The following is a 24,325-nucleotide window of genomic DNA, read 5'->3' as shown; positions in this document are numbered from 1 at the left end:
AATTATATAATACTTTTAAAATTTTGTGGTATCTTGCAAACTTAAAATTTTTAGAGTCAGTTTTTTAGTGTACTTTCTTTTGCTCTAGTTAGAGTTTTGAGTTATTCAGAGAGAAGGGAAAAGGAAACCTATATTTATAGCAACTAATGAGGCATGGTAGGACAGAGGATTTTGAAACTTAAGCTCTGATAGAATTAAACTTTTAGTAAGAAATTGAAATGGTACTTCTTGAAATTAGCTATTTAACAGTGTATATTCCTTCGGACCTCAGTTTTAAATTGTTATCAAATTGCTATGCTTGTTGCTATTCATAACAATATTGTTTTTTAGACCCTGATAACTTGAACAATATCAGCAAAGATTTTTGTTCCCTGTATAAAACATTGATAGTTGTTCAGCCTTTGTTGGAATTCTTTTTTTCTTTCTTTCTTTCTTTCTTTTTCTTTCTTCCTTCCTTTTCCTTCCTCCTCCTTCCTTCCTTCCTTCCTTCCTTCCTTCCTTCCTTCCTTCCTTCCTTCCTTCCTTCCTTCCTTTAAATATATGTAGAACTTCATTAAACTTGACCACATTAAGAGTTAATAATTGTGGGAGTGCCTGGGTGGCTCAGTTGGTTAAGCAACTGACTTCATCTCAGGTCATGATCTCACGGTTGTGGGTTTGAGCCCCGTGTCAGCCTCTGTATTGACAGCTCAGAGTCTGGAGCCTGCTTTGGATTCTGTGTCTCCCTCTTTCTCTGTCCCTACCTGCTTGTACTCTATCTCTCTCTCTCAAAAATAAATAAACATTAAAAAAAAAAAAAGATAATTGTGGACTTGGATCAGTTGTAATTGTACTTTCATACCACATAGTCCCTGATTTATGAATGAATGGTGTTTTTAAAAACCAAATTTTTCTTTGCTTATAGAAATATTGCTAGATCATAAGTAGATTTTCAAACTAATCTTTAAAATAATTCTAACTAAGTATAATAATCTATCAGTAATTATATTTAATTGACCTTTATAGTATTTTCTGTCGAAAAATTCATTTGAGTTTTAAATTTGGATGTCAGAAATTTATCTCTACCCTTCATGGCTTGTTTAGCTCTCTTACTTTATCTGTTCCAGAAAGCCTAAGAAAGATATATGTGGGCGTTTAACTTAACTATAGATCATGGTTTAAAGGTAAACAGTACCTGACTATACCTTGTTTCTTCTGTTACTTCAGGTTAGTTATTTCCTTAGAGTTTTGAGGGTCATTTATAAGTTGAGGGTTAGCTATACTTGGAAAAAAGCCTTTTATTTTTTCTGATTACCAAAATGATACATGTAATCTTTTTTTTTTTAATAGAAATATATGATTTAAAAAGTGGAAGCCACTTTACCCTGACATTCTAAAGCTGACAACTACTATTTATATTTTTGTATTTTTTATACCTATATAAAAGTACGCAATTCTCTGTATATACAAAAGTTTTGTGGTTTTGCTTTTTCATTTAGTATATTTCTGTTTTTTTCATGTTAGTATACATTCTTTTTAATAGAAGCATCAATTTTTTCTTCCAAATTTTTGTTTAAATTCTAGCTAGTTAATATATGTAATATATTGGTTGCAGGAGTCAAATTTAGTGATTCATCACTTAGATATAACTCCCAGTGTAGGAGCATCAATTTGTATTACATGAATGTTCCATAATTTATGTACCTACCTGTTATTGGAAATCAGGTTATTTCCTGTTGTTGTTTTTTCCCCGGGTACAAAATGTAATTCAGTAAACATTATTTTATAGTAAATCCCTAAAATGAAAGTTTCTGGGTCAGAGGCATGTATGTTAAAAATTAAAATACATATTGCCAACTTTTATTTGGCTTATATTTTGAAGATTGTTTAGAGAACTATCCTTCGCCAATTCTTTAAATACTTTTTTCCATTTATTTTAATCTTTTGACATGGAAATAATGTAATTGTAAACTAGAAACTTCCAAATTTTAAAATCAATTACCTGTGATTGAATTATTCAAAATAAATTATTTCTTTCTTTGGTTTGCCTAGAAAACAGAGATGGTAATACTTGGCCAAGTTGACAGGAATGTTTTGAACCTAAAAATATTTACCCAGGTGTATTCATTTGCTAGGGCTGCCATACAAAGTATGACAAACTAGGTGGCTTAAGTAACAGAAATGTATTATCTTACAGGTCTAGAGGCTAGAAATCCAAGATCAAGGTGTCAGCAAGGTTGGTTCCTTCTATAAGGCCTCTCTCCTAGTTTCTGGTGGTTTGCTAGCAGTCTTAGGCATTCCTTCATATGGTATTTTCCCTGTGTAATTGTGACCACATTTTCCCTTTTGAAGATTTAGGGACCTACCCTCCTCCCCCGTATGACCTCATCTTAACTAATTATATCTTCAGTGACCCTGTTTCTAAGCAAAGTCACGTTCTGAGATACTGGGGATTAGGACTTAAACATATGCATTTAGGGATAGTGTAACAGGAGTTACACTATCCTGTAACAACAAGATTTTGATATCTGTAGGTGAAAGAGGATACAGAGTAACATAATGTTTATATTTTCCTTCAAATTAGATGTTTTAGAATTTTGAATAAGAAGTAGTTTTTAAGAGATGCTAGTTGTGAATATGTTACTATAATGGTGTTTCTGTAGAATTTATTGCCTTTAAATCCAAAAAGCAATACATTTTTTTTTTTTGAGAAGACCGTATATTCTTTACTGTTTATTTTTGTTTACAAGATTCTCAGAACATATTATTGATGATTATATCTTAGTATCAGGTTTAAACCCTGGTTAGCAAAGACTCCTAATAGACCATCTTGTGTATTCTGTGATTGGTTGCTAAGAAGTGTGTATGTGTACTGTTATTAAATCAACCTAGGTTGTAGTCAGTTAATACCCATGAGGCCTTTTTATGGTCATTCCTGGACATGCACATATGCATTGCTGCAAAATAGTTGGGTCTCCTGACGTGTGCATTCCCAGCTGACATTCAGCAAAGCAGTGCTCTGCCTTCTTGTTTCAGCTCTCATACTGTAAACAAGTATCCTTTTGTACCACATTTTTTATGTTTTTGTACTTTTCTTGGTCATTTCACTGTTTAAAATGACCTCTGAGCATAATACTGAAGTGCTGTCTAGTGTTCCTAAGCACAAGAAGGCTGTGATAATACATTGGGGCATGAGTTAGGGTGCTGTTGGCTGTGAATTCAATGTTAGTGAATCAACAGTATATAAGATGTCTTTAAGCAGAAACACATATAAAACAAGGTTATGTGTTGATCAGTTTATGAAAATGTGATCAGTTTTCTGGGAGCCTAATCCTGTATTATCCCTAGGGGCACTGTTTCGTATTTGCTGAGCAAGTATTTGTGGTAACTTTATAGAACATAACTATTGCCAATAATGAGAATTGATTATATTCTCAAGTAGACTAAATAAGCAGACAAAGATGGTAAGTGGAACAATTATGGAGTTTCCTAGAAGGATGGTGCAGTGAAATCCTCAATATTTAACATACGTTTTCTTCATACATTGTGCAGAATTTTGCACCAGCCTTTAAAGAAGATACAAAAGAAGTCTGGAGTCCCATCTTTGTAGCTTTTATTTTTCTTTTTGTAGCTTTCATTGACTACAAATATAAAATTGAGAATGCAGAATTTTTCATTTTCTATCCATAGTGACAAAAGAAAATTGACAGAGGAGGATGTTTCACAATTATTAGACAAATCAGAAGGTGAATGTAGGTATCATCACTGTATGATGATAATGAAATTGTACAAGTGAACTCTTAAACAGTGAGTCTGGAGATGATATTCTACATGAATTTTCACAAACTCAAGAATTGGCGAGTCTATTTTTTAGGTCCCAAAGGAAATAGGTTAGTTTTTCAAGAGGAAGGATTTTATCATATAACATTTTGCATCAAGAACCTGGACCTATCCTACATTGCTAAAAGGCTGTGCAGCATTATTCTTTCTTCTTTTATAATATTTGCAAACTGAGAACAAACTGAGGGTTGATGGGGTGGGAGGGTGGGGAGGGTGGGTGATCGGTATTGAGGAGGGCACCTTTTGGGATGAGCACTGGGTGTTGTATGGAAACCAGTTTGACAATAAACTTCATATATTGAAAAAAAAATATTTGCAACAAAATTCATTTGATGCAGTTTGTTTATGAATAAATGCTGAAATCAGATCTACATCCAGAGGTAATTGGGAGGAAATAGGTGATGTAGAAATTAAAATTGTCATTAGGTTGAATATTTTAATTGGTTTTCATAAGTCTAAAAATGACTATATTTGTATGTATGGAGCAAAGATAATGGCCTTTTCTTCCTTACTAAAATGCACCATTAGTTTTCAAAAATACTGCATTTTAACAATGTAAAGTATAAGAAGAACCAGAAGTAATAACGACCTGGCACCTATTAGGGATGTATTTAGAATATATCTGCTGTTAATATTTACAAGATAGATATGTTACGTGCCTCTAGTTCTTTATCTTTTCTGTTTTTGCTCCTGTGTCTGAGAAGTGTATTTTTTCTTTCCCAAGGCAATCTCCACCACTTATGTTTTTTTTTTTGCCCTTTGGTGCCTCCCAAAACTAAATGTTCTCGTGAGCCATCAATGCTGATATGAACAGTGTTACTTTTCTCAAACATTTTATGTGAGCATTTTGAAGCATAAAAAGGGTGGAAAGAATAACATAATGACCAACAACACTTACCACATGTTTTATCTGTTTTACATATTTTTAAAGAGATAACGTATTTTCTGGGCTATAATTGACTATAATGGTCATGTGGTGTTATTAAAACTCTTCCATCAAGTTTAGCATCATATGTTCATAATTCCAACATCTTGTAGTCCTTCTTTGTCAAAGGAATCAACTGTTTAATGGGCTTGCTTGGCAAATTGTTTTTTGTTGTTGTTGTTGTTGTTGTTTTTGCATCTGTCCTCTTCCTTATATATTCATACTTAACTCTAGTTGAAGTGAATTTAATCCCCACTTACTCCTCCCTTTTCTGTGTTAATTTGGCCTTGAAAGCCAAATGTAACTTGGTGATTAAAAGTAGCACAGTACCTGGTACATAGTAAATAATAAATGTTACCTGTTGGGTTTGATATGACTTCTTTTTTTCTTCCCCCTCACACAGGGCATCGAGTTAGGCTTCTAGTGAATTTTTTGTTGTTGTTTTGCTAGGTTCATTTATTTTTCCTTCAGTCTTGCTTATTGACTCTCGTTTTGAGCATTCAGCCATCTAATTTCATTAGATGTAAAATGTCTCAGTATGCTATTGATCTGACTTTCTAGCAGACTAGGGGTTGGGGGTATGGTTGAGGCTATTCATTTTGATGAGCCATTGAGAAAAACTAAGTAATTAAAAAAATTCATACAGAGAAGCTATAGTTTTGTGTATTTGTTGTCTGAGAAGCCTGTATTTAATGCTATTCCCAGGACGTATAACTGTGTTATTATGCTTCTTTAATAATGTATTTCTGAAGCAGTTATCCATTCTCAGAATAGTATCTCAGTAATTTGATGGCACTAAACTTCTGAAAGAACCAAGATTATTTGTCTTGAGTTGTTAGTATGTAGAAAAAAATTAAAGTAGGTCAGTTTTAAAATGAAAACATTGGTTTCAATACATGGCTTTAACTATTTTCTTTAATGTTCTATTTAATTTTTAAAGTTAAATTTTATTTTTTGTTTGGAATAGACAATATATTCACGTGGTTCAAAGATCAAGGTAATACAAATGCACATTGTGAAGTTTTGCTCTTACATCTGACTGCTGTATTTCCCCTTTACCTGCATCACCTACATATGTTTATTAGTTTCTTTGTATATCTTTTCAGATTTTCTTTATGTAGATATAAGCAAGTACGAATATATGTTCTTATTCTTACTTCTTACACAAAAAGTAGCAAATCATATAGTATTCCATACTTGATATTTTTTACTCTTTGCTCATATATCCTTGAGATCTTTCTATATCAGTATGTAGTTTCTTTATTATTATTATTTTTTTTTTTGTAGAGCATAGTATTCCAGTGTGTAGATGGAATCCTTTGTTGATGGATACTTGGAATACTTCCAGTCTTATTATATACAGTGCTGCAAATACATATAAATATACATGTTCACACACGTGCACACATATACACACGTATTTGTATTTGTATTCTGTTATCCTGGGTTCTCCAGCTGGGGCCTAGACAAAAGGCATATTGACAAGAGAAAAACAAAACAAGTTTATTAACACATGTATTACTCTTAGATATGGGAGCACTCAGTGATGAGTAACAGGGTTGATAGAACATGGGCTTACATAGTATCTTAAAAGAACAGTAAAGTTTTAGATAAGTAACAACAAAAATGACTGAGTTTCTGGGGTGGCAAATTGTGGGAAGATAAATAGATGGGTGGACTAATGGAAGTTAAGGGTTAGTTAGTAGTTATGTAGGTTTTCCTGGTGCCATCTCTGAGCTGATAGGGGTTTAGAGTTGTATCTGGTGATTAACTTCTGTCCTTCCTGGTACAGAGGGAAGAGGTGGGTACCTTTACAAATTTATGTCCTACTTTTAGGCATATGGGGAGAGGGCAGAGAGCTTTTCTTGTATGTATTTCTTCTTCATGTCCTTGAGCTCAAAAGAATCATGTATCAAAGCAGCATATTCTGTTACCCTTCAGTACTTAGGTGTAATTTCCTGGAAATGGAATTTCTAGGTCCAGAAGGTAAATGCATAGGTTTTGTTAGGTATTGCCTCATTTCATCTCCATAAAGGTTGTTCTTTTTGTACTTCTATTATCAATATATGAGAATGCTTTTTTTTCCCCAGCAGACTGTTAATCAAACTTTAGAATTTTTATGAAACATTTTGAGTTTTATTATAAACATTTTTTAAATTAATAAACTATCTTTTAGAGTGGTTTTAGGTTCATAGCAAAATTGAGCAGAAAGTACAGAGAGTTCCCATATACACCATCTCCACACAGCCAGTCTCCTCCACTATCCACAATGGTACCACAGTGGTACATTTATCACCATTAATAAACCTACGTTGACATCATCCGAAGTCTATGGTTTAATTAGAGTTTACTTTTTGTGTTGTATGACAATCTATGGGTTTTGACAAATGCATAATGACACATAGTATTGTATAGAATAGTAATGGTCATCATACACACTACCTTTATTTACTGCCCTAAAAATACTCTATGCTCTCCTTATTTATCTCTCCCTGCCCCCTAATCTGCAGCAACCACTAAACTTTTTACTGTCTCCAAAGTTTTGCCTTTTCCAGAAGGTTATGTATTTGGGATCATACATGTATTTGGAATCGGTATGTAGCCTTTTCAGATAGGTTTCTTAGTAATATGTGTTTAAGTTTCCTCCATGTCTGTATATGACTTGATAGCTTATTCCTTTGTATTGCTGAATGATATTCTATTATCTGGATGTACCACAGTTTATTTACCTATTAAAGGACATTTTTGGTTGCTTCCAAGTTTTAGCAATTATAAATAAAGATGCTGTAAACATCTATGTATGGATTTTTTTGTTAACCTCAGTTTTTAAATCCTTAGGGTGACTATCAAGGAGTGTGATTGCTGGATCATGTAAGAGTATGCTTTGTAAGAAATCGCCAACCTGTCTTCCAAAGTGGCTGTATCATTTTGCATGCCCACCAGCAGTTAATGAGAAGTTGTGTTGCTCTCTATCCTCTCCAGCATTTGATATTGTTAGTGTTTTGGATTTGGGCCATTTTACTATATGTATAGTAGTATCTCATTTTAATTTGTAATTCCCTGATGTCATAAAATGTAGGAATATCCTTTCATAGGCTTACTTGCTATCTGTATATCTTCCTTGGTGAGGTATCTGTTTAATTCTTTTGCCTATTTTTTAATTGGGTTGTTTTTCTTATTGTTGAGTTTTAAGAGTCTTCTATATATTTTGGATAATAGTCCTTTATTAGATGTATTCTTTGCAATTATTTTCTCCCATTCTGTGGGAGAATGTAAACATTTATGCTTGAAGGTTAACCCATGTGGAAGAATACAAAATTAGAAGTGTATGGTTTTATAAATTTTCTAAGTGAAGATATTACTGGCTTCTCAATGTAGTTTTGAGAAATTTGCATTTCTCTTACCAATGTGAGCATCTTTTCATATGATTAAGGGCCATTTCTATTTCTTTTTTTGTGAACTATCAGTTGACATCTTTTGTCCATTTTTCACTGAATTACTGGTCTTCCCCCCCACCCCCAACTAAGTCTTTAAAAATTGGGGAGATTATTTCTTTGAAGTGTGAATAAGGTGTTTCCCTGTTTTCCTTACTAGTCTTTTCACTTTGCTTTTAGTTAGTCTTGCTATAAGAATTTTCTCAAATGGCTACATGGAATCTCTTCCTTTTTCTCAGCTCAGGATTTAGTGTTAAGTGTTACTGTCTTCTAGAATTCTTCCTGGTATCTTTTAAGGCTTTAATAAATATCTCATGTTCCCATGGTGCCTTTTGTGTATCTTTATCTTAGCATTTAATCACAATCCTTATCTCACCTGTTTTTCTATAGACTGTAAATTCTTTGAGGGCTAGGAATCTGTTTTAATCTCCTTGTGTCTCCAGTGTTTGGAGCATAAGAAGTATACAGTAAATACTAGTGTTTCGTATGAATGATTGTTTCTTCTTTGTTTCTTGAGTTTTTATGCCTTTGATTTTACGGCCATTGCTGTCTATTTAGTACTCTTCATTTGCTATTGAACCAACCAGTCTTACTCATTTGTCTTGTCATCTTGTCATTTTCTACTCTTTATTGTACTTCCTTTGAGGATTGTCTTGGAGAGACATTGACTTATTTCTGGGGCCTCTGAAAGAGAACAGATCTTTTGAGTATTTTACTTCTTTCTTCATAATTAAGATTTGTGATAATGTTTTGATGTAAACAAATGATGTCATACCTATAAGCCCTTTTCTTGATTTTTTTTTTTTTTTTGTGGGAGGTAGGAGACAGTGTGTTATATCTTGTTCTTTTTGTTTCTTGTTTTGTATGTTCCTACAATATAATTTCATAAAAATGTATACACAAAAATATATACAAAAAGCAAAAGGTTAGTATAACGAACTTCTACATACACCAGCTTCACGAGTTATTAACTCAGTACTTTAAGGTAAGTACTTTCACATATCATTAGAGTTGTAAAGATTCTAGAGGCTATATAATCTCCCACTCCAAAATGGCAGGGTAGTAATCCTAAACATTTGAATTTCTCTAAAGATAGGAATTTAAATGTTCTTGATGCAGTTAGTTTCTTTATTGAACAGTTGCTTTGTACACTGAGCTAAAGTGTGCTTCAGAAGAAACCCTGATTGGTTCAGTTAACGACTCTTCAACATGAAGCTTAGGTTTATTGAAGACAAAAATTATATCTTTCTTATTACTAAGCTAAAAAAAAAGGTTCATCCTGAAAACATATGTAATAGTACTAGTAAAAAACTGGTAGACATTATGCATCCTAAGGAGACTAAGGAAACAATTTCACTTTCTTTACTGGTTTGTCAGTGGCTACTGACAGTCTTATGAAGGACCAATGCTTAAATTAATTTTTAGTTTAAAACTTGAACACATTTTAACCACATATGGATTTTTATATATTTGATGTTAAATGGCAGTCCATAACTGAAACCTATTTGTTATGGTTACATTGCCTTTCAAGTCCCTCCTCAGAATATCTAGTAGATGCATCATTTATGAGATCTGTAAAGAGGGTCCTTTTCTATCAGAAATTCCCAATTCAGATTATTTTATTAATTTCAGAATCACTCCATAGTAGTGTATGTCAATTATGATTTTATTATTAAGTAGTCTAGGATATTTAAATGATTCCCTTTTCAGCTGTTACTGGCAATGGCTTTGAATGAAGAGTAACTTTCTCAGTAGTTTTATAAACCTTAAACTTCTTCCCCAAAATGTTCACGTCACTTAATATTTTGAATTGCTTATACCCTAGGATGTATATCTGTACTTACCACAATGAGAATTTTATGTGGCACATACTTGGTAAATTTTTCAGAATAACTAGTGTTACACTTAGTCTGTATTTTATCATTTTCTTAAGCTTTTTTGTACAAGATGAAGACTGTGTTTTATTCTCATTGGTAGTTCAAAACTAGAATGTAATATTTCTCTTCTTGATTTCTGTAGAGCAGGTTGTTGCCCTGGATGCCCAAAATATCGTAGCTGTTTCATGTGGAGAAGCTCATACATTAGCACTAAATGACAAAGGCCAGGTGTATGCTTGGGGTCTCGATTCTGATGGACAGCTTGGCCTGCTAGGATCAGAGGAATGTATCAGAGTACCCAGGTAACAAAGGTGACCAAAAAGAGGTCTTTAACAATCTTTTATAATAAATTTGTTATCTAAATTATTCTGTTTACTGAGGGCCTGTAAGAGTTGACATCTAATTATTTCTCCCTTTTGAGTTCTTAAGGAGTTTACTAGGTAGGTTCTTGCCTAAAATTTGGGCTAAGTGCTATTTTTTTACATCATTTTCCCCTAAATTATTTATGTTTGTAAAGAAAAGAGATGGGGAATATGTACTTTATTATAAATACTTTCTAAAATTTTTAAGTGGTTTAGGCTAATTTAAACTGCTGATTGTACCATCTTGAGTACCTCAGCTATTGAAATATTTATTAAATATTGGTTGGTTGCATGTTTCTTTGTCCTGTTTTTTTAGTCTTTATTGTTTTTATTGAATATAGAAGTCCCACATGCTTAGTATAAAGAATTCAGTCACTTTCCACTTTTTTACAAAGCAGTGGCTACAACTTATGTTAACCACTAATTCATCATAGGATTATTTCAAAATTAAAAAATAAATGCCTCATTAATGTTGTATTCCTAGAGATTTACATAGGGCATAGCCATTGTTTTAATATTAAACATTGTAAGAGCATGAACATGTTTAGGTAAAAATACAGAGATTTAAAGAAAGTATCCAATTTGTTTTCAATACATAAATAATACATTAACTCACGCTTTGTTTTTAAATTATACAAATTCTTGCTTCCTTAAACTCTTGTTCTTTCTTCCTAGTAATAGTTATAGGGACAAAAGAGAACTCTCCAGTGAAACAAGGTATTAAACTAATTTTAGATTTATTCTAGGTAGCATTATTTTACACACATTTAGATATTTTGTTTATGAATTTAACATTGATAATGTTTGTTTTGGTTTAAGAAGTAAGAAATAACTTACTAGGATAAGAAAATGGAACATGGGAACTAATATATTTCAGAACAGAAACTTATTGTTAGAAGTGAGTTTTTTTTTTTTTAAGTAGGAAAGGTAGCTAGTTCCTTCAGTAAGCCTATAATCCCTTATGTGTATATGTTTATTGAAAAACCTAAAAGTATTTAAAATATTTGGTTTCTTCTACTTTATTAAAAGTGGGTTTTTTATTTTTTTATTTTTTGGTCTTTAACATTTTATAATTGTTCTAGTAGTGAACTGTCCTTTGAGACTTTTGGATACATCATATTCACATATTTTCTTGATTTACCTTGTAACTAAATTCCATAAAACTCCCCCAATTTCTTCCCTATTATTATTATTATTATTTTCATTTTTCTTCTTTGTCTTCTTCTCCTTCTTCTTTTAGTATTTGTTTATTTTTGAGAGAGAGATGGGGGGAGGGTCAGAGAGAGAGGGAGACACAGAATCTGAAGCAGTCCCCAGGCTCTGAGCTGTCAGCACAGAGCCAACACAAGGCCTGAACTCACAAACCACAAATTGGGAGATCATGACCTGAGCTGAAATCTCATGCTTAACCAACTGAGCTACCCAGGTGCTCCTCCCTTTATTTCTTCTGTTTTAACAATTAAATAACAAACACAACTTTCATTATGCTTTTAAACTTTTTTTTTTTTTAATTTTTTTTTTTTTTTTAACGTTTTATTTATTTTTGAGACAGAGAGAGACACAGCATGAACGAGGGAGGGGCAGAGAGAGAGGGAGACACAGAATCGGAAGCAGGCTCCAGGCTCTGGGCCATCAGCCCAGAGCCTGACGCGGGGCTCGAACTCATGGACTGCGAGATCGCGACCTGAGCTGAAGTCGGACGCTTAACCGGCTGAGCCACCCAGGCGCCCCTCATTATGCTTTTAATATCTCTTAATGATAGTGCTCTTTGGAGAAGCTTTTTTTTTTTTCTTAAGCTAAATAAATTGAATTCTTTTAGTCATTTCAATTTAGATTTATTTCAGAAAATGGTAATTTGCAACCAAATGGCTATTGGCTAGGTAATAATACAAAGCATTCATAGAAACATAGTGACCTCACGTTTGTCATATCCTCTACTGCTTTTATTCCCTCCATAAATAATTGTTGTAGAATGGGATTTTTAACTTAAGATTTTAAGTTGTGTGTATTTAGGATTGAAAAGGGACTTACATGTTTGATTGTCTAAGTCAGCATTCTCAAAACCAAGATTTAGGTCCAAACTTTCTAATCTCTTTTATGTTTACTGGTTTCTTAAAATCATACTTGTATTTTTGTTGCTGTTCACTTCTCATATAGGGGATTTCAGTCAGTAATCCGTAGATTCTTATTAAATGGAAAGAAAGGTAATTAAATATAGAATAGTTTATTATATGAGTTTATTTGAACAATGCCCTATAATAAATTATGTATTTGTGACTTTATTATTTTATGAACCTGGATAGGGACCTGAAAGAGATCTTTTGTGAGTCGTTTGGTTTAAACTTGTATGTTTTTGTATTTGCTAAATATGTGTATTAATTTTAAGCTCTGTGTTAAGGCATTTTTCCTGTTCAACCTACTCAGTTTTCAACGGACTGATCTGATTTGTTATGATATATACATATTTTTACTGATATTTTCATGTGTGAAAGGGCAGTATTTTGTTTTGAGGCAATTCATGCTCAGAAGCTGAGTTTGTCTTTGCCAGCAATCTATTTATCACAGGTTTACTGCAGGAATTTCACAAGCCAGTAGCATATGGGATAATGTCTGTTATTAAGCCAGTAAATAAATAACATACTCCAAACCAGTGATAGGTAAATCACACTATTGCAAGAGGAGATGATAGTAATAAAGATCAAATTTAGCTGAGATATACATTCATATGACTTGGTACTAGGGAGAGATGGCTTAGCCAACTGAGAGCTGATGTCCTCCTGCCAGCACAAATATAAAAGTCCTGTTTTAGAGCACCTTGCTAGGGAAGGATGCACCTAGCATGTGTTGATGGGTGAGGGGATCTTTTTCCCAGGGATGCTGCTTGGTTTTTTTTTTTTTTTTTTTTTACCACTGAGGTTTAAACAGTCTCCTTTACTATGGGGGCGCCTGGGTGGCTCAGTCAGTTAAGCATCTGGCTCTTGGTTTCAGCTCAGGTCATGATCTCCCAGTTCATGGGTTCAAGGCCTGCATTGGGCTCTGCACTGACAGTGTGGATGGAGCCTGCTTGGGATTCTCTCTCTCCCTCTCTTTCCCTCCCTCTCTCAGTGCCCCTCCCTCCTCATGTTCGGTCTCTCTCTCTCAAAATAAATAAACTAAAAAGAAAGTCTCCTTTACTATGGCTGGAGCTAATTGCTCTAAGGTCCTTGGAGAACTGCTTAGATCAGCAAAGAGTAGCCTTGCCAAGACCTAAGACTCTGCAATAATCCTCACAAACTCTCAGTATTTATAGTCTAAATGTTCTCTTGCTATAGTTTTTCTTGATAAGCCCCCAGTGGGGCTGGCCTCTCAGCAGCTAAGCCACTGAGTTCATCCAGAGCAGATGAGATGATGACATCCTGACACAACTTACTTCATCTTTATATCACAACAACTTTACTCTTAAGAACAGTTTCATTTTTATCATAAATAGGTTTGAAATCAAAGCAATATACAACATAGTAGAAATACATTTTTGTGAAAGACTGCCAGTGATTTTTTTCTTCTTAAATTTTGATACCAAATCATTTTTATTTTATTTTATTTTATTTATTTTATTTTTTCTGGGAGCCAAATCATTTTTAGCTGCAAGGCCTTTTCTGTATGCTTAGAGGTATCAGCCAGCTTCATAAATTTCTCATTCATCTTGAATAAAATGTATAGAAGATCGGTGAAAACTGTATGTAAATAGATTTTTAAAAATTAGTGTTTATAATTAAAAAAAATTTTTTTTAATGTTTATTTATTTTTGAGACAGAGCATGAATGGGGGAGGGTCAGAGAGAGAGGGAGACACAGAATTGGAAGCAGGCTCCAGGCCCTGAGCTGTCAGCACAGTGCCTGACACGGGGCTCGAACTCACGGACCGTTAGATCATGACCTGAGCCGAAGTCGGACGCTTAACCGACTGAGCCACCCAGGCGCCCCCAAAATTAGTGTTTGTAATTTTTATAAGAATGATCAGAAAAATGATGATTCACATTAGGCTGTACTTCCTTGAGAACAAAATCCACTTTTATGCTAGTAGATAAGAATATTTAAATAAAGCAACACTTTAAGATGAAAGAATGTAAAATTAATAATAGATTACATTTGGAATTTATACGACTTCAATGATCTTTTCCTACTTCTAATTTTATTTTGTTTTGAAATCACTACTTCTTGGGGAAAGACTAAAATTCTTCAATACCAATGCTGGTCTCTGATTTCTGCCTAGTTATTTTTTTTTTATGTAGGATATATGTTATTGCCTTTATAAAAACGTTTTAAGCCTGATTTTACTATCTGTTAGTTTGGTATGAGTGGAAATACATATTTTTCCACACAACCTTTAGAAACATAATTGTAGGCCATAAAGTTGTAGTGTATTTTTAAAAGTTCTGTTTCTTGGACATACGCAATAAAAAGTATGACAGGGTGGTATATATGATCCTTGTGAAAACAGCGGTTTCTGGATTATAGAAACTAATTAAAGATGTTTGACTTATCAGCTTGGTCAAAAGTAAAATTTATTTTCTTTATTTCACTCAGTTTTAAACATATTTAAATTTTATATTAAAAAGTATTTTTTCAAATTTTTTTTTTTAATGTTTATTTATTTTTGAGACAGAGAGAGACAGAGCATGAATGGGGGAGGGTCAGAGAGAGGGAGACACAGAATCTGAAACAGGCTCTAGGCTCTGAGCTGTCAGCACAGAGCCCAACGCGGGGCTCTAACTCAGAGACTGCGAGATCATGACCTGAGCCGAAGTTGGCCGCTTAACCGACTGAGCCACCCAGGCGCCCCAGAAAACGTATTTTTTAATGGTAGAGCTAGGTTGATTGTTAGTGTAAATTTTTTTTTAATGTTTCTTTTCTTTTAAAAAAAAAAAATTTTTTTTACATTTATTTATTTTTGAGAAACAGAGTGAGACAAAGTGTGAGCGGGGCAGGGGCAGAGAGAGAAGGAGACACAGAATCTGCAGCAGGCTCCAGGCTCTGAACAAGAGGTCAGCACAGAGCCTGATGTGGGGCTCAAACCCACAAACTGTGAGATCATGACCTGAGCTGAAGTCGGGCGCTCAGCCGACTGAGCCACTCAGGCGCCCCTTTAATGTTTATTTTTGAGAGAGTGAGTGAGTACATGAGAGCAGGAGAGGAGGAGAGAGAGAGGGAGACAGAGGATCCAAAGTGGGCTCCTGCGCTGACAGCAGAGAGCCCCATGTGGGACTCGAACTCACGAATCTTGAGATCATGACCTGAGCTGAAATTGGATGCTTAACTGAGTCATCCAGGCACCCCATAAACAATAATGCCGCAGTACAGTGTCTTTCCTTGTCACTGTTGCAGACATGGCCAAAGAAATTAACATTTATGTTGTATACCAAGCCTTATAATAATTTTGGAAATGCGGAAGTCACCAAGTGTAAATTGCTATGCAAATTTAGAAGTTTGGGGGCAGACTTTATGAATGGTTTACTACTACAGCCTCAAAGACTTTGCAAACTCATTTATCCTTTATCAGTGTATTCATTACACACTTTTTGCCAGGCACTGTGGTAAGCGCTGGGAATTCTATGGATATAAGACACATAATTTGCCTTTACAGAGCTTATTGTTTAGCAGAGTACACTAGTAATAATTAAATGAATAAGTACACTAGTAATTAACAGTGATAAATGCTGTGAAGGTAGAAAACATAAGGTGCTATGAGAGTGTAATATTTGAAATATTTTATTTGGACTCGGTACCTGGAACAGGTTTTTAAAAACAGTTAATACATTTTAAAAAATACTTAATATAGTTCACTGGTCAGTGTATCATGTGCCTGATATTCAAAAACAGTAAAAGTGAATGTTCAATAACTTCAGCACAGTTGCACAAATCCATTTATTTTTTTATTTCTGTTTTTGCATTGCTAGTGTTTGATTTTGCTAATTGCAGAAAAATGGCATTTTGCTACATTTGAAAATCTGAAGGTGCATTGGATCCTGCTAACCTACTGGATTTTGCTAATTTAGAGCAGTGCAGCCCTCAGGTTTTGTAGTTAAGAACATATATCCACTAAATAAAAATATTTTTTTGTACAACAATGTGGAATTAGAGTAACTCTCCTTTCTCCTGCTCAAAATTTGATTTGCTGAAGCTGCCTCCCGAAAATCATGGGTATCGACACTCTGGTCAGAACTTGCTCCGGACTCTCATATGGCAGAATCAGGTCAGGTGGCAGTATCAGGTAAAGGGAAATAAGAAACATATTATGTTTCCTTCCCCCTTTCTATCTTGAAAACATTCATTCAGGAAAAACAGAATGACTAGGAGGAGGGGAAATGCATAAAAAACACCTGGGATGATTGATGCAAAAAGTTGCTTGATTTTTGTAATGTTTTAAAAATTAGCCTTTAGGATTATGTTACATTTAAGGAAAAATCAAAAATTGGGCTCAGGGGGAAGAAACTATAAAAATATAAGGAAAAAATGCAAGATGGTAGAAATATGACTGAACGTATCAGTGATCATAATAAATGTGATGAGTAAATTTCTCTACTAAAAAATTGTTTAGTATCACTGATTTAGATGCAGAGGTAAAGGATAGCTCAAAAGGAATAGGTTTCATAATCTGTGAATTGGTAGTACCACATGATAGGAATCTCTGTTGATTCTTAAGGAGCCTTATAGACAACATGTATTAAATGAAGCCAAACACCAATTTTAGACAAATTAGTTCATGTACATTTGTTTCACAAATGTATTGCCAGGTTTCACACTTTAAGCTAAAGATTTTTTTTTAATTTTGATAAAACATCTGAATTATAAAAACACTGAGGAATACTTGAGGTGTGAGCTTAGTTTACTTTGCTTAAATACTTTTTTCAAAGTGTTTTCTTATTACACCTCTTAATTTTTTCACACTAGATTTTGTTTACTGTTGTTAGCATAAATAGTTGGGTAAATTGACTTGTATAAAAATACCATGAAATAACTAGGTCAGTAGGAAACTGCTTGCACATAGTAGGTGGTCAGTAAATGGCATTAGTAAATAGTATTCAGGATCCATTTATTAAATGGAATTAACTGATTTTGATCTCTTTTTTTATTTTCTAGAAATATTAAAAGTTTGTCAGATATCCAGATAGTACAGGTTGCTTGTGGTTACTATCATTCACTTGCACTTTCTAAAGGTAAGTATTGTTTTCATTTTCTTGCCCTTTTATAGTCTTATGACATGGTACTTGAATTGAGCAGAAAGTCCTCCAACTTTGTTCTTATTCAGGATTGTCCTGGTTCTTTTTGATCTTTTTCATATCCATATACAATTTAGAATTAGCTTGCCAGTCTTCACAGGCACACATATTCTGGGATTTTGACTGGGATTAAATTGTTTCTGTAAATCAGTTTTAGGAAAATCCTTATAATATTGAATCTGTTAATTCTTGAACATGTTATGTCCCTCATTTCAATCTCCTTTTAATTTTTCTCAATAGTATTTTGTTGTTTTCTGTGGAGAGGTCTTACACATCTTCTATTAGATTTTTCCATAGATATTTGACATTTTTTTATTGTAAAGAGTATCATTTCCAAATTGTTGTTGCTAGTATATAGACATGAAGTTGATTTTTGTGTCTAATTGTTCTATAGTGTGCTAAATAAATGCTAAGCCTTCATAGATGGGGAAGGTTATAACTTGCTCAGTCTCATTTAGGATCTTAGACTTTTTGTGAACAGTAACAAAGAAGGCTATAAGCATTCTCTTAGCTTTGTTTGCATTTGTTTCTTATTCATTTAACTTCTTCATGTGCCAGCTAAGGATTGTGGCATGGGTTACTATGTTGGTCTTTACCATTTAAAGCATAAGTTCCAGTGGCTTCATTATTATTATTATTTAATTCATTAAATGTCTAGTGAGGCCTACTGTGAATGTAGCACTAGGCTAGAGCTGTGGGGAAATACAGGTAAGATAATACAGTTACAGACAGCATAGGGTGGTATTGAGAGGAGCCAAAGTGACCAGAACAAATTATTTTAGGGATCATGACATGTAGTGGAGGGAGCAGATATACAAATAAATAACTAGTTTGAGGCAGAAAAAAACTGTACTATTTTGGTCAAGGTCGAAGTAAAATGCTATGTGAATGAAGAAAAAAGTGTAATTTGTTCAAATCAATAAGAGACTTGTTAACAATAAGAGACTTGGTATTTGATACAAGTCTTAAATGATGAACAAAATTTATTCAGAATTAGAGAAATGTTGAGAAGTAGCTAGAGGAAGTGTTGAGGATTGGTTAAAGAGGTAGTACCAGTAAATCAGGAAAAAAATCAGGCATAAAATCAGGAAAAGTATTTTGTGTATTTGAGTATCAGCATATAGTTTTATGTGGGTATTGTGAGAACATGAGAGACATACTGATACTTCAGTTGAGGTAATGTGTTACAAAGGCCTTAAATGCCAGTATTAAGGCATTTGCATTTCTATAGGCAGTGGGGAAGCTGGCATCTCTGTATTCTTTGTTGTTATTTTGTCAGCTCTTCTTTTGATATTTTGGTAGGTAGATCCCAAATAAATTTAAACCCAAAGGTTTTACTGATGAGGAGGGCAGTTTTCTGCCTTGACTTACAGGGATTCTTTTGCCTTGTTCAGCTTCATGGCTTTAGCAGTATTTTACTCATTTAATGATTTTCTTTTTTTTTGATCACTCATTATGAACTAGGCACTTTAGAGTGTACAATGTGTAGGGGTAAGCAGTACACTACTAGCTGGTACCTAATGGTACGGTCATATTCATATAAATTACAATATAATTATGTACTGTGAAAAGGGACTGTAAAGAAAAAAGTTTAGGATTATTTAAAACATGTAGCAGGGGACTAAACTTAATATGGGCCACCAGGGAAACCTGCTTCCTTCTGGGAGAGAGTAGAAGTGAACTAGACAAAGATGAGGGGAAGGTCTACACAGAGAGAACTGTAAGCGTGTGAGAAGTGAGCATTGGAGAATGTAAAGGAAGACGAGTGTCACTAGAGTAGAGTGAGTGAGGGAAGAGACTGATATGAAAGGAGCTTGGAAACAGGTAGATTATGTAGAACATTACTTTTAACGTTGTTAAAAGTGCTTATCCCAGTACCAGTGGGAAGGCACTGCTATATTTTTTTCAGGTGAGCAACATTATCAAATCTATATTTTAATAATACCTCTATGTATATATACACATGTCTGCTAGTATGTGCATAGAATATTTCTGGAAGTACATACCAGTAATTGGTAAGAGTGGTTGTCTCTTGGGAGAGGACCTGAGGGTCTAATTTTTAGAGAGAAACTTATTTTTAAGTGTATACTATTTTATCGTGTGAATTTTGAAAACAACTATTAGTGCCACTTAATAAGAATAAATAAAAAGATGTCTAAAGTTGCAAAACAGGGTGGCAATTGGGGGAGCAAAAGTGACAAGTAGAATCAGGTGAGATGGTGAGGAGTGGATCTATGTGCCATATTTTTCTTTAGTAGGAAAACTGTGGTGGTATGTGATAGATTGATAACAATCTGTGTATAAGGTAAGAGAAGAGTTAAGGATGACTCTCCATGTTTATGGGTTGTGTTACTGACTCAGTTATAATATCACATACTGAGATGGAGAACACTGGGAATAGGTCCAGATATGGGAGGTGGAGGGGGGTCATAAATTGTTTGGAACACACTGAGCTGGGGGTGCCTTTGTAATATCCAAGTGTAGATACCACATAAGCATTGGATACATGGGTTTATTGCTTATAAGAGAGGTCTGGTCTAGTGATAAAATTTTGAATGTGATCAGCGTATAATAACTGAAGAGTTGGTTGAGTGCCTCTTGGGATAAACCAAAGAATAAAAGTGAGACTTGAGGAATATTAAAAAGAGATGGTTCTATCATAAGGAATGTAAGGAAATGAGACTAGACTACCCTCAGTTATGTGACTTACCCATTTATTAGTAAAGTTGGTCAAACTGTAAGTGTACCAATACAGAATGTTCTTACATGTTTCCATATAAAAGGGGAATATGTATTTCTATTTGATGAGAGGGAGAATGTCTCAAAATAACTGATGATCTTCAAATGAAATTTTGTATGTATGTTAAAAATAGTTAATTTTATAATTTCTGTTTTACAGCAAGTGAAGTCTTCTGTTGGGGACAAAATAAATATGGCCAATTGGGTTTAGGCATTGACTGTAAAAAGCAAGCCTCACCACAGCTGATCAAGTCTTTGCTTGGAATCCCTTTCATGCAAGTGGCAGCAGGAGGAGCCCATAGTTTTGTACTCACCCTTTCTGGAGCTATTTTTGGATGGGGACGCAACAAATTTGGTCAACTAGGTCTTAATGATGAAAATGGTAGGTTTTCATTATTTATAGATAAATGTACTTAAAAAGAGATGATCTTTTGAGATGGATCAGTGATTCTTAATATCAGGAAGAAATGTACCCAAATCTTTCCTGATACGGAAAAGGGGATAAAAGATTTATTTAAAAATTCCATTTGGTAATATTTTTTAAGGGATTGTGGGAAGGCCAGAAAATACCATCTTATTGCAAAATAAACTCTAGAAAGTATATCTGGATAAAAATCTTTGTTTTTAGATGTTCATTAAAAGAAAGTTGTGAAAAACATTACTGCAAATTGGAAATCACATTACTGGCCATCATTGGTGGAAAGAAGTTGTAAAATTATTCTGGAAAGTAACATGGAGTGTTAATCTATTTGAGTTTTTCAAGGAAGTATTTAAATAATCTGAGTCATTAAATCTTTATCTTGGGCTTCACTTTTAACATGGATTCTGGAGTCTTGAAAATAAACAATTTGAATTTTAAAAAATTATAATTACTTGAAACAAGTAGGATCTTGGAACTGATTTTTCATAACTGCATAAGTTCAATGCCAATATTTGAAATACAAAAACTAATTTCATCAAGCTCAACATAATTGTCATGATTTAAGTGGACAAAAGTGAGTTGTTGGTCTAGTAACTAGCAACTGGTAATGATAAGCAAATAACACTCAGAATTTTAAAATATTTTATTGTGCATAAGAAAAATATGTCAGATTAGGACATTTTTTTTTCTGCTACAAAGTAGCAGGAAGTATAATTTTCATGCGTTTAAATAGAATCCTGTGAGCTTAATTATCATGAGGTAAATATAAAGAATGATGTGTGTGTATTGGAAACAGATAGTTTTGAAATTCCTTGATTTCTAGTTCTGTGTAGATTGGTGTTAGGGCACTTTAACACTTAAATTACTCTTTAAAACCCTCCTTTAAAAAGATCTGGGAACCCAGTTAATTTGGCTTGTACTACAAAATCATTGACTTACAGTTAAAAATTATTTGCCATTGTCTACTGAGCTTGGGAAGCTGTAAAGGAAACACATTTTAGAAGAGTTTTAATTTAAGAATACCATTAACATTTCTTGTTGGAATTTTCAGATAGGTATGTTCCTAATTTACTAAAGTCACTAAGAACTCAGAAAATAGTTTATATTTGTTGTGGAGAAGATCATACTGCTGCACTAACCAAGGTATTGTATTCCCATAAAACTTCTTTATTATTATTCATGGTAGTTATTTTATAATTAGTGAATGTTTTCATGATATTTACTTTAGAACTTGAGTATTAATTAATGTCTAAAAAATAATCTTGAAAAAAGCACTAAATTATTGTCAAAAACAATTTACCTTAATTTTCAACTTTGTTTCAGGTTATGTAATGTGAATTATGATCTGTTAAATGTGATAATACATTTTGTTGAATTTCTCAAGTTCATGTGTAATACTGCTTTAGGAATATTTTGAATGAAAAAGTTCCCTTTTAGTTTGTCATACTTGTCATGCTATGTGTATCAATCCCGTTTATATTGTGTAACTGTCTCATTTTAATTTAACTCTCATTGGGCTTATAAATTCCATATAACAAGTAATAGAGGAGAATGAATCTATTATCCATAGGCCAGGAATTATGCAGTTATAATGAGCTTTCATCACAGTCTCATTAATGGTTTTAACTCTGTCTTATCTTGGGTATGTGCCATTACATTATCATTACTATGTAGTTCTCTAGTGATTGGAAGGAAAATGAAAATAAAAACCTTAGATTAACCTTTACCAGGAATATTATTGGCACATTTTTTATTGGCTGAATTAGATATGAATGTGTTTGCTTTATCTTCAATTTGCATAGTACATAAATTTGCAAGAAAAAGTTAACTTCTAATCAGACTTCTACACACACAAAATTCTACACACCCACATTGGGATTTTTTTTTTTTTTTGATAAGAATTTCTCTTAGTTCTCAAGTATAGTATATTCAGTACTTTTAAAAATATGACTAATTATAAAAATCGATTTTAAAAATTTTTATATTACTGTACTTGCCTTTTAGTAAGGAAATTTTACTTATCTGCCAATCTTATTGTATTTTATTGATTTTTATCAAGTTACAGATGTAATCACTAAAGTCTTATTAAATCATGTTGGCATGTTCTAAATTCTAGTTGTTCTCTTTTGTCATAGGTATTTAGAAGAAATAAGTCTATGTTTTTAGTTTTTTTTGTTTTTTTGTTTTTTTTAAATAAGTCTATGTTGAAATACTAGTGTAAAAAAATATCTTGTGTATTATTCCTTGGTGTTAACTTTGTGGTGGGAAGGCTCACAACGTTAATGTTTTATCAAATTCAGCCCTTCAAATAACCACTTATCTTATTTTCTTAGGATATGTAACTGTTTATAGCTATTGAGTTTTTTTTAAATCCCAGTCTTCTGTGTTCCTCTCAGGAGAGTAGCTGGTGATACTTGTTCACTGGAATTTTGGGAGAATATTACTTTTAACAAAATCAGATAGTTTTAAATATCCCAATAGGAAAATATTTTATTTCCCTTGATTTAAGTTAGAATATAGTTCCATATCCATATATCTTTTGTTTTTCTGGAAGAATTTCTTGCAAATAAATTAGGATTGCTAATTTAGGACAAAGCAGTTTTCTTGTGCAAAACCTGTATTAGGAAAACAACATCAGGAAAAATTTAAACAGACTTTTAAAAACAGAATAAATAATGTAAAGAAAGGTATGTTAATGGGTATGAACACACTATCATAAAGATGTCAACTTTTTTTAGGTTAATTTACCAATTCGTTATGCAAATCAGGGGTGCCTGGGTGGTTCAGCTGGTTAAGCATCTGATTTTGGCTCAGGTCATGATCTCATAGTTCATGAGTTCCAGCCCCACATTGGGCTTTGCACTGACAGTGCAGAGCCTACTTGGGATTCTCTCCTTCTCTCCCCACCCCTCCCCCACTCGCACTTTCTCTCTCAAAATAAGCTCAAATCAATAAGCTTAAAAAACAAATTCATTATGCAAATCACATATACATACATCTTTTGACTTAGCAATCCTACTTTTAAGAATCTGTCCTAAAGATAGGAAATTATATATGCACAAGGTCATTAATTGTGGCTTTATTTTAATAGCAAAAGAACGAAAGAATGCAGATGTCTGTCAGTAGCAGCCTAGTTGAATAAACTGTGGTAACCACACAAGACTTGTAAAACAGGTGTTTAACATTTAAACATGTAAACATGACTTGTAAAATAGAATAAGGAAGATCTCTGTATTATGCTGTGGAATATCTTCAGCATGTATTGTTAAGTAAAAAGAGGAAGGTACAGAATAATTGCCTTTTGTATAAGCAGGGATAAAAGATGAACATGTTATTTATATTTTTAAAAATGTAATAGCTAGATCAAATGTACCTTGCCTTATCATTTTGACTTTACAACTTAGAAACTGTTACATATAATTAAAAAGCAAACATATGTTTTTAAGCAATTGCTAACAATTGAAAATAAAAAAAATAGTGGCACTACTAC

General features: G+C 33.3%; 1 protein-coding gene across 13 annotated transcripts in view; it reads left to right on the top strand.

The window, feature by feature from the left end:
* Positions 1 to 24,325, top strand: part of HERC4 (HECT and RLD domain containing E3 ubiquitin protein ligase 4) — a 135,181-nt gene that overhangs the window by 17,945 nt on the left and 92,911 nt on the right. For 6 of the 13 annotated variants that reach the window (XM_058696483.1, XM_058696478.1, XM_058696475.1 and 3 more), the window contains exons 3-8: positions 10,198 to 10,357; positions 11,093 to 11,134; positions 16,577 to 16,666; positions 17,536 to 17,612; positions 20,575 to 20,796; positions 21,887 to 21,978. In XM_058696483.1, coding sequence (XP_058552466.1) covers positions 10,198 to 10,357; positions 11,093 to 11,134; positions 16,577 to 16,666; positions 17,536 to 17,612; positions 20,575 to 20,796; positions 21,887 to 21,978 — 683 coding nt within the window. Of the gene's footprint in view, positions 1 to 1,975; positions 2,216 to 10,197; positions 10,358 to 11,092; positions 11,135 to 16,576; positions 16,667 to 17,535; positions 17,613 to 20,574; positions 20,797 to 21,886; positions 21,979 to 24,325 lie in introns of those variants that run through there. The other 7 variants (XM_058696484.1, XM_058696482.1, XM_058696485.1 and 4 more) reach the window with 6 other exon arrangements.

The sequence above is a fragment of the Neofelis nebulosa genome, chromosome 13 (genome assembly GCF_028018385.1).
Source record: "Neofelis nebulosa isolate mNeoNeb1 chromosome 13, mNeoNeb1.pri, whole genome shotgun sequence".
Taxonomy (NCBI): domain Eukaryota; kingdom Metazoa; phylum Chordata; class Mammalia; order Carnivora; family Felidae; genus Neofelis; species Neofelis nebulosa.
The sequence above is the reverse complement of the archived record's forward strand: the minus strand, read 5'-3'. Positions and strand labels throughout refer to the sequence as shown.